General features: G+C 35.5%; 1 protein-coding gene across 2 annotated transcripts in view; it reads left to right on the top strand.

Moving 5' to 3' along the window:
* LOC6033360 (transient receptor potential-gamma protein) overlaps nucleotides 1-13,640 on the top strand; it is a 184,994-nt gene that overhangs the window by 165,389 nt on the left and 5,965 nt on the right. For both annotated transcript variants that reach the window (XM_038252717.1, XM_038252716.1), the window contains exons 9-13: nucleotides 2,115-2,304; nucleotides 2,365-2,547; nucleotides 8,288-8,399; nucleotides 8,639-8,761; nucleotides 12,870-13,016. In XM_038252717.1, the coding sequence (XP_038108645.1) occupies nucleotides 2,115-2,304; nucleotides 2,365-2,547; nucleotides 8,288-8,399; nucleotides 8,639-8,761; nucleotides 12,870-13,016 (755 nt within the window). The remainder of the gene's footprint in view (nucleotides 1-2,114; nucleotides 2,305-2,364; nucleotides 2,548-8,287; nucleotides 8,400-8,638; nucleotides 8,762-12,869; nucleotides 13,017-13,640) is intronic.

The raw sequence follows: 13,640 nt of genomic DNA, 5'->3' as shown, positions 1-13,640 counted from the left end.
ATAGCAAAATAAAGAATGGTCCATTCATTAATCAATTCGAAACTCAACCATATTTTTTCATATAACTGAAAAGCGCTGGTTTTTGCCCAATTTGCCATGGCCGGTTGTGAGCTGTGCTCGCACACAAGCATTTTCGATTTTTTAAATCAGAACACATTGTTTTTGCGACAGAGAATTAGCTCACAATTTGCGATGTTCGTAATGTTTTCTGCATATCGCTAAATTGTTCGTATTCTCTGAGTGTTTTTTGCACTTTTCAAAATATTAAAAATTAACGAGAAAACAAAATAATTCCGTCTTGCTCCAATGCGTTAAAGTGGTTAGAAAATGACTGGCAGAAAGTGTTTCAACACCAGAGAATTTGCCGTGTTGTAAACAACTATGTAACGGTAAAGCCGCAAAAATGTTTTTGAAAGCTTTGAAACGCCTACTGTAATTCACTAAACTGTCATTTAGGCGTTATGCAAAATTGTGAGCTTTCAATAAGCAAGCCAGAGTATGCATTTAGGCGTTTTTGGGATTGGGAAGCAAACAACGACTGAGCGCTCGGTGGGACTTCACTACGACAAACGCAAACGTACCGAATAAACCACCTTGGTGCGCTGGTACGATAGACAAAAATACTAATACACAAAAAGGCTAGTACCGAAGCTAGAAAACCAAACCCGCGATGTGCGTTGTCACTGGCACATGGGAAGCTTGGACGCTTCCCAGAAATTCATTCGCTCAGATATCGATCAGAGAATGAGCAAAACAAAAAAGAAAGGCAAAAGAATGAGCATGAGGCTTCAGAACAGATAGCTGCTTGCGTCTAGTTTGCGTTCACTGAAGCTTAGCATAGAAAATAATGATAGGCGATGTGTGATGAACGAGCAATCGATAAAGCAACTTGCACTAAAAGGGGGTAATCTAGTATCAAAACTCCATACGCGCCAGCATCACGCGCCAGCATTGCTCGCGTCTGCATGTGAAGCTCAACTTGACAACTTGTCGACGAAGCGACGAAGCGACGAAAATCGATTGTCCATGAAATTTTGCAGATTTTTCGAATGAATATTGCTCGAGAAATGATTTGGGAACGAAGCTTGATTTGGCGTCGGAGCCAAAAGCAAACCCTATACCTTTCTTTAGTAAGAAAGGCAAAAAACCCTGAACAACAACAACCACCTTCCTGCTCACTCTCATTGTGTCCACAGTTTTCCATCGTTTGTCATTTTGTTTGCTCATTAGCAGCAGCAACTTGTGTCACTTTTCCAAGCAACGGATCTCTGTGTCATTTAAATTTGGTTTGTTTTTAATTCCAGCCCCGCTTCCCTTTGACATTCCTCAACACAAGAGTCACATTTTCCCCGAGATAAGAACGCTCGGTGGCCCGTGCAGACTGGGCGGAAAGAGGGAAATTAAATCAACAACAACGGAAAAAAACAGAGAAGTTGGGAGGAAAAGGTGCGGAAGTGTTAGTGAGGGGAAGGGGGATAATGGAGCTCTTCCTCCCGCCCTGTTAGAGCAAGGTCACAGCTTGCTTTTGTTTCTCGTAAATCCACGACCTGGAAGGCTGCTGGACTTTGCTGGAAGTTTACGAGGCGGGCACAACATCCGGTCAAAGTCAAAGTCGTGACAGGAAAAAATCCTCCAGATAAATCCCGACAGGATAATGGAGGCAGCAACCGTCGAAGAAGATTATTTTGAAAGTTTGAAATTTTCATGAAAATTAATATTATTATTCTGGGATTACATATTTCTTTGAACAATATTCTAGTTAGATTCGTTGAAAACTTTTGGACAAGGATTTCTGAAAATTTCATATTTTTCCTGAATTTGTTTGGGCACCAAGTAAATTTCAAATAAATCATGAAAATCTTATCCAATCAATCCGCCATTATCGCCATCTATTCAATTGAAAAAGTTTTCTCATTTTGCATGTCTCCTCTTCCGGTTGGTTGGGGCATCTTTTCTTTTGTTTCCTTTAAATCCCCTGCAAACGTCCGGTCCCTGTCGGACCTTGGAATCCCTCATGGATGTGACAACATCGGTGGCTTTTATGATGGACTTGTTACATTTTCCCTCACTCTTTCTATTTTTCTTCTTTGTTTTCTGCACAACAAAAAATCCAGGTGCGGCTGCGACGACTGTGTCACGTCCCGGCAGGAGGACTCCCTGCGGCACTCACGGTCCCGTATCAATGCATATCGCGCCCTGGCCAGCCCCTCGCTGGTGGCCTTATCTTCCAAGGATCCGATCCTGACGGCGTTCGAGCTGAGCTGGGAGCTGCGGCGGTTGAGCTTCCTCGAGCACGAGTTCAAGGTGAAGAAATGATGATTAATTCCTGCCATGAATATTATTAACATTTTAATAACTTTTCAGAACGAATACCAGGAACTGCGGCGACAGTGTCAGGACTTTGCGACGGCCCTGCTGGACCACACGCGGTCATCGCACGAGCTCGAGGTGCTGCTGAACCACGATCCCACCGGGCCGGCCTTCGAGCACGGTGACCGCATGCATCTGAACCGGTTGAAGCTGGCCGTCAAGCTGAGACAGAAGAAGGTAATCAAGGTTTTGAATTATCATTTTGAATATCAATAAATAATAAAATCAAAAAAATAAAGAAACATGTTAAGGGTTTCTATCATAGATTTAACGAATAAAAAAATTCATTTTCTGTATTTAGATACTTATTTTGTTTTTTTTTAAGAAGGAAGGAGAAAAAAAGAAATAGTGAAAAGTTAATTTCATATCTTGTTGCACCCTTCGAAAAAGCTGACACATGTACACTGGCCCTGATCGCATAAATGTCCCATATACATTTTCATCGATGTCAAGTTTTTGATGCAGTTTGGTTCAGAACCGCGTGCTCTTTCAAAAGAGCCTATAACATCCAGTACTTTGTTCTAGAAATTAGGAGGAAATCCAGTTTTTTCACGAAAACTTAACACGTAGCCTAATGTATGGGACAAACTTCAAATGTGTTTTTCTCAGCTTGCTGCACAAATTTGGGCAACACCCCAAAGTTTCATCTATTTCTTATAAATAGTGAAATAGCTAAATTTTCAAACTGCGATATCTCGAGAATCAAAAGTTGTACAAAGTTAAGTAAGATTTCGATTGACGCAGTCCAATATTAAATTTACAAAGAAATCAGTATTGCGCAACTGTCAAATTATTGCGTAATTAACACTTAAAGCAACATTTTACCACAACAAATATGCCATTCAGAGTGATTGCTTTTTTAAACACAAATGAAGAAAAATTTTCATGCGTCCTATCAAGAATATTTCTTTTTGAGAAAAAAGATCTCACGAAATACAACGAAGAAGATTTAAAAAAAACAATACAAATATCAATACAATTTTGGCGGCTGGTCAATGCAATGATTTACCTTTTTTTAATGTAACGTTTTTAAATTAAAGCAGGGGTGCCCAACCTTTTGGCCCAGCAGGCCAGATCTGATTTTTCCGAAGCAGTGGCGGGCCGGAACTAATGTTAGAAAATGTTCAAAAAAGTAAACATTTTTTCATAAAATTTATTTGATAAGGTTGTTAAATACACTAGTGTTGCTAATAAGATTCATATATCCTGATTATAAGAAAGACAAACAAAGATAACTTTCAAAGATGTTTTTTTTTATATATGTTTATTTTGTTTAAAATTGTATTGTAAATGTTTTTGTCGATTGAAATTAAATACCCTGATATCATTAACTTAAAAAGAACATTCAAATTTCGTCGTTGAAAGTTTTTTTCAAGTTTGAAAAATCAACGAGACAAGATAAAAATCATCGAAACAAAATTTGGATTCAAATCATCTTTACGAAAAAACATTTTTTAAGTTTTTTTGCACCTTTTTTCAAATATTTTACAAAACATTTCAAAATGACTTTCAAGGCACGAAATTTAAAAATGTGGAGAAAAATATATATCTGATAGTTTTAAATTTGTCATTCTTCAAATTTCCTAAAATAATTGAAGTTTATGGAAAAAAAATTGCTATCTGATTTGTTGACTCATTTTGAAACATTTTTTCAAATTTCAAAATATTTGCAGCGATCTTTATATTCGATATGATTAATTTGCTTTTTTAAAGCTTTTTTCCAGCTAAACTTTATTATTGTTTTGCTTACTCATTTATGAAAAACCCGATTTAATCCCACCAGGGGTGAGATAGAGCCTTTCTTACAAAAGAATATAACTTCTCTCAATTCACAACATCGACTTGATACAAAAAATCTTATGATAAAAGCAAGGGATTATTAATGATGTGTTTTCTAAAAGAAACTGAAAACGCAATTTTCACCTATCGAATATTTTTAATCGTACAAATTCTTAGCTTCCAATGCGCAAGTGACGACACACACCGCGGTTTTGGTTTTCTTGTTTTGGTACGAGCCCAAAAACCGAACAAAGCAGGCGCAAAGCAAAACCGAGTTAACCGCACAGTGGGAAGCTTGCCATTCAGCGTCTACGAAAGTGAGAGAGTCAGAGATAGATATTTTTACAACCGCACCACTACACACTCAATCGCAATACCTTAGGTAGATAGCCATTGGCGTCGCGAGCATTGAAAACTTTGAAAACGATATAAAGCTTAGAAGCTTCGAAAGCTCCTATTGGAATCCAATGAACTCTGTTTAATAAAACGACACGACAAATGAAGCCTACTTAAAGGCGATTTTAGGAGCACACGGGAAACAAATTGATTGTACCCGGATGAATGTCCTATGTCAAAAAAGTTTTTGCATAAACATTGGACAGTTATGCAAAAACGGACAGAGCAAAAGAAACCGAAAAGCTACGATATCTTACATGATGAAGGAAACATCGGTAGACAAGCTACTACGAACGAGTATAAGTCGAGCCGAAACATATGCGCCAGCATTCTCGCGCCAGTATTCGAAGCTCAACTTGACAACTTGGCAACGAAGCGTCGAAGCGTCGAAGCGTCGAAGCGTCGAAGCGTCGAAAATCGATGCAGTGGGATTTTTTAGCGATTTTTCGGTTTAAAATTCATGCTGAATCGACATATTTACGAAGCTGGAAATGACGTCCTGGCTTAAAGTAAAACCTATACCTTTCTTTAGTAAGAAAGGCAAAAAGTAAATCGTTCTAAAAATTGATCGGGATTGCCGATCGATGTCGAATTTGTTTCAGATGCTCACTCATGGTCTGTACTATGAATGTAGCAAGAAATTTCGAATAAAATCGGAAATGAAAAATGTTGGCGAATGTCACCAGGAAGGCTTTTACCTTTTTTTAGGGATTTTGTTTCTTATGGTAGGTCAATCAAACGGCTCTAACTCCAGAACCATTATGAATCTGGATGAAAATTTGGGAGGTTGTAGGGCTCGAAAAATGCAATTTTTGAGATAAATAAAAGGTATGAAAATGAAAAATTTTGACCATATTTTCATTTGAAAACTGTGTATTTTCTGGAAAAGTCTAGACACATCCGAAAACAGATGGATATTTCGAAATTTGCGCGGCAACTCGCCCAGGTTCAGCACACTAGCTTTCATCTGCATTTAGGAGAATCGAAATCGGATTTATGGGAGCTGAGAACGGCGCGACACAAAATTTTGCAAAATTTTACCACATACGAACATCACTCGACCTCCACGGAATTTATTTTCTCAAAATTCGAGGGTTCGAGATAGACGAGTTCTGTCAAGGTGAATCGATAGAGCGTCGAAAATCGATGCAGTGTGATTTTTTAGCGATTTTTCGGTTTAAAATTCATGCTGAATCAACATATTTACGAAGCTGGAAATGACGTCCTGGCTTAAAGTAAAACCTATACCTTTCTTTAGTAAGAAAGGCAAAATCAATTCAAATCAAAATCCTCACAAATGTAACAATTCAAATAGAAGTAAAAACAGCCAAAATTTTTAGAAATTTATATTTGACACTTCCTTTTGCACATTTTTTAGGTTTAGTAATTGATTTTAAAAATTAATATAGACATGATAAGAATTAAATTCAAATATAAAGAATGTGAAATAAAAAAAATACAAATGGAAAATCCAAACAAAACGTTGAATTAGCAACATGGTATGTCAAAAACAAAAATAAAACAAATAAATGTTTTGTTTTCAAAATATTGAAAAAAAAATTAATCTCATGATTATATTTTAAATTTTAACACTCAATTTATTTATTGAGTATTCCATAAACAACCTTTAGGGCCGGTCATAGAACTATTTTGAAAAGCCGTCGCGGACCGGATGAAATGGCTTCACGGGCCGGATCCGGCCCGCGGGCCGGACGTTGGGCAGGCCTGAATTAAAGCTTCTTTAAGGTATAGATTTTCGATTTATTTTCGTTGTTTTAAATATTGTTGAAAAAAGCACTAATTAAAAACGAATATTTGAAAAGCTGAGAAAATTTCACACAATTCAATACAAATAAGTTTTTACAAATGTTACCTAAAAAGCTTGTAATTTTTAACAATTAATGTCTCGGAAACTATTGGTCCAATTGTTAATGTTTATCTTTTCAAAATCAAGCTTTACTTTTGAGAAGGTAAACAATTTTCCTAATTTCATTGTTTAGACAATTAAAAAAAATATATAAACTTCAGTTTTCAATAGTTTAAATAGACCAATAGTTTCCGAGATACCGTCGGTGGAAAATTACAGGCTAATTATGTTACACCTGAAAAATCTAATTTTCATCGATTCGAATTCTTAGTGAGGTTGTACCTAAGAAGCTAATAGTCCGATTGTCTAATATTATTTTTTGAAATTTCGTCATGAAACTATTTACTTTTCCTGTATTCTCGAACGACGAAACAGCCTACTTTTCTCTACCTAAAACAATAAAATCGAATAGAAATACTTTTCAAAGCAAATGATAAAAATTTCTACTTTTCAGCACTGAATTGCCGTTCTACGCATAATTGTCCCATGTTCAAAAAAGGACAACTGAGAAAAACGCGATTGAAATTTTTCGACATTTGAGCATGATCATTAGGATGTAACAAAAATGACTTTTTGGTGGGCATTCAAGGGTTTGTTCCGGTGGGCATACTGAGCCCAAATCCAAAATATGAGCTTGATTGGGCGTAACAGGAGCTGGCGCTTTGCATTTGAATTTGAAAAAAAATTTAACCCGTTGAATTTTTTTTACGAAAATCTAAATTTTTGAGGCATTTTGGCCACTAAATCGTTTATTTTCAACGCCTCTGGCGTGTAGGCCAAATCCTTGCGCATCCTTTGGTATATAAAACATTGAAGTTTGGAGCATCCTAAAGTTCGGTACAGACCTGCAAAGTTTGGTATTTTTTCCGAAAAATTTACCCTAGCAAAACTCAAAAGGCGTCTAGGGCGTCGCGAAGTGCGACGCATATCTTTTTTGCAAGCCGACTTGGGGTGAGAGGCAACCTTGTTTACCCCTACAGTTCCCGGACAATATCGTTAAAAAATTTAAATAACTTGTCTTACACTTGCATAGGTCATTGTTAATAAGCTGAATGAAATATATTTTTATTACTTTTGTCTCCTTCAACTTTAAAAACACGCTTTAAGTTGGCCTAAAAAGAATAAGAATAATTTATATAAATTACTGTTTGTCAATTTCCAAGAAACATTATTTTGAAAGAAATTTATCCAATTCATGAGGCTTGGTTGAAGATGCTGAAAATGTCACAAATTTTCAAATTGAATTGTTCGATCAACAGAAACTATGCCAATCTTCTTAATCATTTCATCACCTTTCGCAAAGTGACAATCTAACGCTCTTAAAACCTCTCTCTACGCGGAGAGCAATTCAAACTCCATTAAAACTTTTCACTCTCACACCCCGCTTTGGCTAATTGCTTTCCACCTCATTGTTTCGCGCCAAAAACTCAACTTCTTCCAAAAGAAAAACCTTAAACAGCCAACCTCAACTTTAAGACCAAAATTGCTTTTTCGCAAAGAGTTTGTCTGGCGATGAAAACGAGTTTTTTTTTTGCACACTCTTTTAGCAAAAGTCGCCAACGCCACCATCATCGGCGACGACAAATTGGTGACAGGGCAAATAAAACCAATTGAAAGAAGTGATTTTATTACCCCGCCCACACTAAGTCCAGAGACACTTGAAAAAACTTGTTTAAGTTTATGTTTTTTTAATACAAAATGTTCAAAATAATGCTTGTTTCTCTTTAAATTGTGTAATTACACTGAAATTACGGTACAATTTATTCGTAATTTTATTAAACTTTTTAACTGTGCACCTTATCACCAACCAGTGCAGCCATTTGGTAATGTTCACCTTTTTTTCATTCTTGATTTTTTTTTCTCTCCCTCAAACAGTTTGTATCCCATCCCAACGTGCAGCAACTGCTGGCCAGTATCTGGTACGAGGGACTCCCGGGCTTCCGGCGGAAAAACATGGCCCTGCAAGCGCTGGAAATAGTGCGAATAGGTAAGGAATGGCAACACTGCTGCTGCTGGGTAATAAAAAGAAATTGTAATTTTCGCCTCAATTAGAGTGCATTGCTGAAGGGGCGTTAGGTCGAGAAAAGAGTAGCAAGAGTTATGGTTCCCACGGGTCGTGGGAAAAAAAACGAACCAATCTTGGACCAACCAAAAGTAAAGGAAAATGTTTTTCCACGTTTTTTTTTCTAACTCTTTTTTCTCCAACTCTCAATCTCTACTTCGCAGGTATCCTTTTCCCGGTGTTTTCGTTTTCGTACATCCTCGCGCCACACTCGCCGATCGGGCAGACGATGAGGAAACCTTTTATCAAATTTATTTGCCACAGTGCGTCGTATTTTACCTTTTTATGTGAGTATTTGGGGAAGAAAGGGGGGGAGGGAAGATCTTTATCATGCATTTTATGTTGAACGTAGACTACTCTCATTGGGAATACAGGATAGGAATTAATGTTTATAATTAAAATGTTGTTATTAATTTTTTGATCATCTGCAATATACTTCTAACGATAAAAACCTCTTTTAACGCGAAGGCGTTTCGATTTCAGCCTAGAAATAACTTTATTTAAATAAATGAAGGCAAAATATGTTCAAAATATAATCAAAAATAATTCCAATACTAAGACCATTATGATATCAGTCATCTAAGATGATTAAGGTTATTTAGTGTTGAGCAATTCTCTACGAAATCGGTCATTTTTCTTAAATTTTAATTTTTGTATTTTTTAATCCGACTGAAACTTTTTTGATGGCTCCGGTATGCCCATAGAAGCCATTTTGCATCATTAGTTTGTCCATATAATTTTCCATACAAATTTGGCAGCTGTCCATACAAAAATGATGTATGAAAATTCAAAAATCTGTATCTTTTGAAGGAATTTTTTGATCGATTTGGTGTCTTGGGCAAAGTTGTAGGTATGGATATGGACTACACTGAAAAAAAATGATACACGCTAAATTTTTTTGGTAATTTTCTATTTAACACTATTTTTAATTTTTTGATATGTTTTAGAGGACATCAAATGCCAACTTTTCAGAAATTTCCAGATTGTGCAAAAAATATTTGAGCGAGATATAAATTTTTGAATCAATACTTTTTTTTCAAAAAATCGAAAAATTGATCACAAAAATTTTTCAGCTTCATTTTTCGATGTAAAATCAAATTTGCAATAAAAAAGTACTCTAGTGAATTTTTGATAAAGTGCACCGTTTTCAAGTTAAATCCATTTTAGGTGACTTTTCTGAAAATAGTTGCAGTTTTTCATTTTTTAAATTAGTGCACATGTTTGCCCACCATTGAAAAAAATATTTTTGAAAAGCTGAGAAAATTCTCTATATTTTGCATTTCTGAACATTGTTGATACGACCCTTAGTTGCTGAGATATTGCCATGCAAAGGTTTAAAAACTGGAAAATTGATGTTTTCTAAGTCCCACCCAAACAACACACCATTTTCTAATGTCGATATCTCAGAAACTCAAGCAACTGGTCCGATTTTTTATGTAAAAATATGAAACATTCGTGAAATTTCCCGATATTTTCGAAAAAAATATTTTCAAATTTTTTAAACCAAGACTAACATTTCAAAAGGGCCAAACATTCAATATTACGCCCTTTTAAAATGTTAGTCTTGGTTTACAAATTTTGAAAATATTTTTTTTTCGAAAAGATCGGAATATTTTACGAATGTTTCATATTTTAACATTGAAAATCGGACCTATAGTTACTGAGATATCGACGTTATAAAATTGTGTTGTTTGGGTGGGACTTAGAAAATATAAATTTTCCTATTTTAAACCTTTGCATGGCAATATCTCAGGAACTAAGGGTCGTATCAACAAAATTCAGAAATGCAAAATATAGAGAATTTTCTCAGCTTTTCAAAAATATTTTTTAAAATTAGTATTGATTCAAAAATTCATAACTCGCTCAAAGATTTTTTGCACAATCTGGAAATTTCTGAAAAGTTGGCATTTGATGTCCTCTAAAACATATCAAAAAATAAAAAAAAATAAAAATAGCAAATCAAGTTTTAGTAACAAAAAGTTAAATAAAAAAACCACCAAAAAATTTTTACCGTGTATCATTTTATTCCAGTATAGTCCATATCCATACCTACAACTTTGCCGAAACACCAAATCGATCAAAAACAGATTTTTGAATTTTCATACATCATTTTTTATGGCCAGCTGCCAAATTTGTATGGAAAATTATATGGACAAACTAATGATGCAAAATGGCTTTTTTGGGCATACCGAAGGCACCAATAAAGTTTCAGTCGGATTAAAAAATACAAAAAAAAAATCGAATGACCGAAATCTGAGAGAACTGCTCTGTTTGCAAAATAATTGCAACAGAGCAATTCTCCAGGAAATCAGCAACGAAGTATTTTTGCCATCCACAACTCACTGAGGAAAGGCTATAAAATCACTCAAAAAGTGAAATTCTTAATTTGACCTCCTAGATCCACCTTCACGTATACATATCGACTCAGAATCGAATCGTTATAAGCACTTAAGTGTTATGTATGCACTTTTTGGAGCCGGATGTCAGATGTTTTGATGAAAGCGTTGTCCGGATTTATCATGTGACGGTTATCAAAAAACCTTTCCACCGAGTTCAAAAGAATGGAGATCTGACAACTCTATCAAAAGTTGTAAGCACATAATTGACCTGAATTATGAAAAGCTGACTACCCAATCTGATGGTTTGAATAATGAGTCAAATTGATAGAACACTGAAAGGTCCGCCCTACAAATTTCCACACAACTTTGACTATCCGTATGTAAATATCCAAATGAATGAATCTTTTGAAGAAATTTTCTAAGCTGAGATGTGAACTACCTTTCAACAGCTGATTTATTCAAAATTTGGAACAGGGTTTGGGGGTGTTTAAAGAATCGAGTGAATCTACAAAAGGAAAAAAGTTACAAAATAATCTTCGAAAAAGCTAATAGATGGGGGATAGTTGGAAGAAAGTATCTGATTGAATTGTGTCTTCGGTAAAATTGAAGGACTATCCACAACAAAAATATAGTTACCCTATAAAAAATAATACTTTAGGATTATCGAAAAAAGGAGGCCAAAAAAATAATACTATACTGCGGCAATTCTTTTTTTTTTGAAAAAAAAAATAAATTTTGAGCCTTCCATTTCATAAGGGCACAACCCCCCACTCACCTAATGGGATACGCTCTTGTTTACAAAAATCATGAGCCCTTTTGTAATATTACTCTCCATTTAAAGAAAAAAACTAAAATAAATTGACCTAATGTTTTAATTCAAAGAAAAAAGAACAATTGAAAAGAAGAAGAACATTGTGAAAAAGTAAATTGAACTCTGCCCCTGAAAATTAAATAAATCAAAAATATATTTTGCTAAGTTTATAACCTAAACAGCTCACAATGTTCAGTTACCGATGTCTCAGAAACTAATCGTCAAATTTTTAGTGTCAAAAATGAACTTTTCGTGAAATTTTCTGATTTTCTCCAAAAAAAAACATTCAGAAAATTCTAAAATCTAGACTAACATTTCAAAAGAAAAGGAAAGAATGTTTGATCCTCAAATGATAAAAATCAAAAAATATTTATTTTGGTAAGTTGAAAAAATAAATAATAATACCTAAAATTTCGCCAATTCGATCTAAAAATTCGAATCAGGGGTACGCGTGGTTGTCTCTCACTCAGTCGGTCTGAGTTCGATCCCAGACGGTCCCGGTGGCATTTTTTCGAGACGTATCCCTGGGTCCCTGTCTCGGTGGAGTCGCTGGTAGGCAATTGGACTCACAACCCAAAGGTCGTCGGATCGACTTCGGGGTGGATGGAAGCTTAGGTGTAAAAAAAGGTTTGCAATTGCTTCAACAATCAAGCCTTCGGACCCCAAGACAATGCTGTAGAGCGAACTTTTTTTTATTATCTGATGGATACCTGCCAACATTTTATGGAGACTTTTATTTGCAAATCAAAGATGAAAAATCATTGCGTGTTTTTAGATATCCAACAAATTGAGTGGAGATTGTACTTTCCACTACAAAACATGGAAAGGATTGACTCCTTTTTTACTCAAAATAAAATGTTGGGAAATTAGATGGTCATTTTTCCAGTAGTCCAATTTTTTACATAAAATTCACTTTTCGATTTCAAGCCTGTGATCTTTTTTTGTAAACAATTGCAGATGATTTTTAGTAAGTTGGGCTCCATATGTTCAGCAAATTAAGCTCAGTTAAAAAAAATGTCTAGCTATGATTTCTTTGACAAGTCTAGCAAGTCAATATTTAATCTCTCTTCAATATGAAAACCACGTTAAATCCTTGATATCAAGTGTTTCAACAATTGGTTTTAAAGTGGAACGCTCATCAATTTCTCCTTTTTTATTCTAGGTATCGTCTACTCCATTTATAAAACTCTATTCATCTGTTTTCATTTAAATTAATGACTTCTCCCCTCCCTCTATTCAATCCAGTTTTGCTGATGTTGGCCTCGCAGCGCATCGAAACGGTAATCGGGGGCGTTTGGGGAGTTAGCGAGGTTAGCGAACACGACGAAGTGCCTACAAAAAGGGGGGCGAGCCCCACGTTGATCGAGTGGCTCATTCTGGCCTGGGTTAGCGGTAAGTACAACTCAAACCCCCTCTGCCTTTCTATCTGTCGATGATATTTGCGTTAGAGAGAAATTGAATGGTTGTGAAATAGGGTGGTTTCATGTTTAAATCTTGTTTCGTTTTATTTTGAGTGAATTATTTCTGATTCTAGTCAGAACTAATTTAAATTTTGAAAAAAATAATAATGATCAACATTAAATAAAAAAAAGTGAACCAACCTATTGAAAGTGAATTGTATCATTCGACATGGAACCGAAAGGCACAATATATCTACCATGATTTCGTGGAAAAACAAAGTCCAAAAGAGAGGGAAGGAAATATCAATTTATCTCTCACAGCAAAAAAAAACACCATAACCGCGACGAAAAGGCAAACCGCAGAAGAAAAACCAAAGCCTGGCCGGCCTCGGACAACGGAATTAAAAATGTGGAAATCTAATTAAAACTTCATTCTTCGCCACACGAACTGAACGAACCAGCTTGCGGTTCCGTGGCCAGCCGACAAATAGCCAGTATTCCACAGTTATCGGTGCTAGAGTGAATTCAACTTTTCCATTGGAATTATGGAGCCGTTTGCAATCGAAAAGAAATGTTTGAACTCCCAATTTTGAATTTTTTTTCTTAATTAAAAAAT

This window comes from Culex quinquefasciatus, chromosome 2 (genome assembly GCF_015732765.1).
Source record: "Culex quinquefasciatus strain JHB chromosome 2, VPISU_Cqui_1.0_pri_paternal, whole genome shotgun sequence".
NCBI lineage: Eukaryota > Metazoa > Arthropoda > Insecta > Diptera > Culicidae > Culex > Culex quinquefasciatus.
Note: the sequence above shows the minus strand (reverse complement) of the source record. Positions and strands in the feature narration are given on the sequence as shown.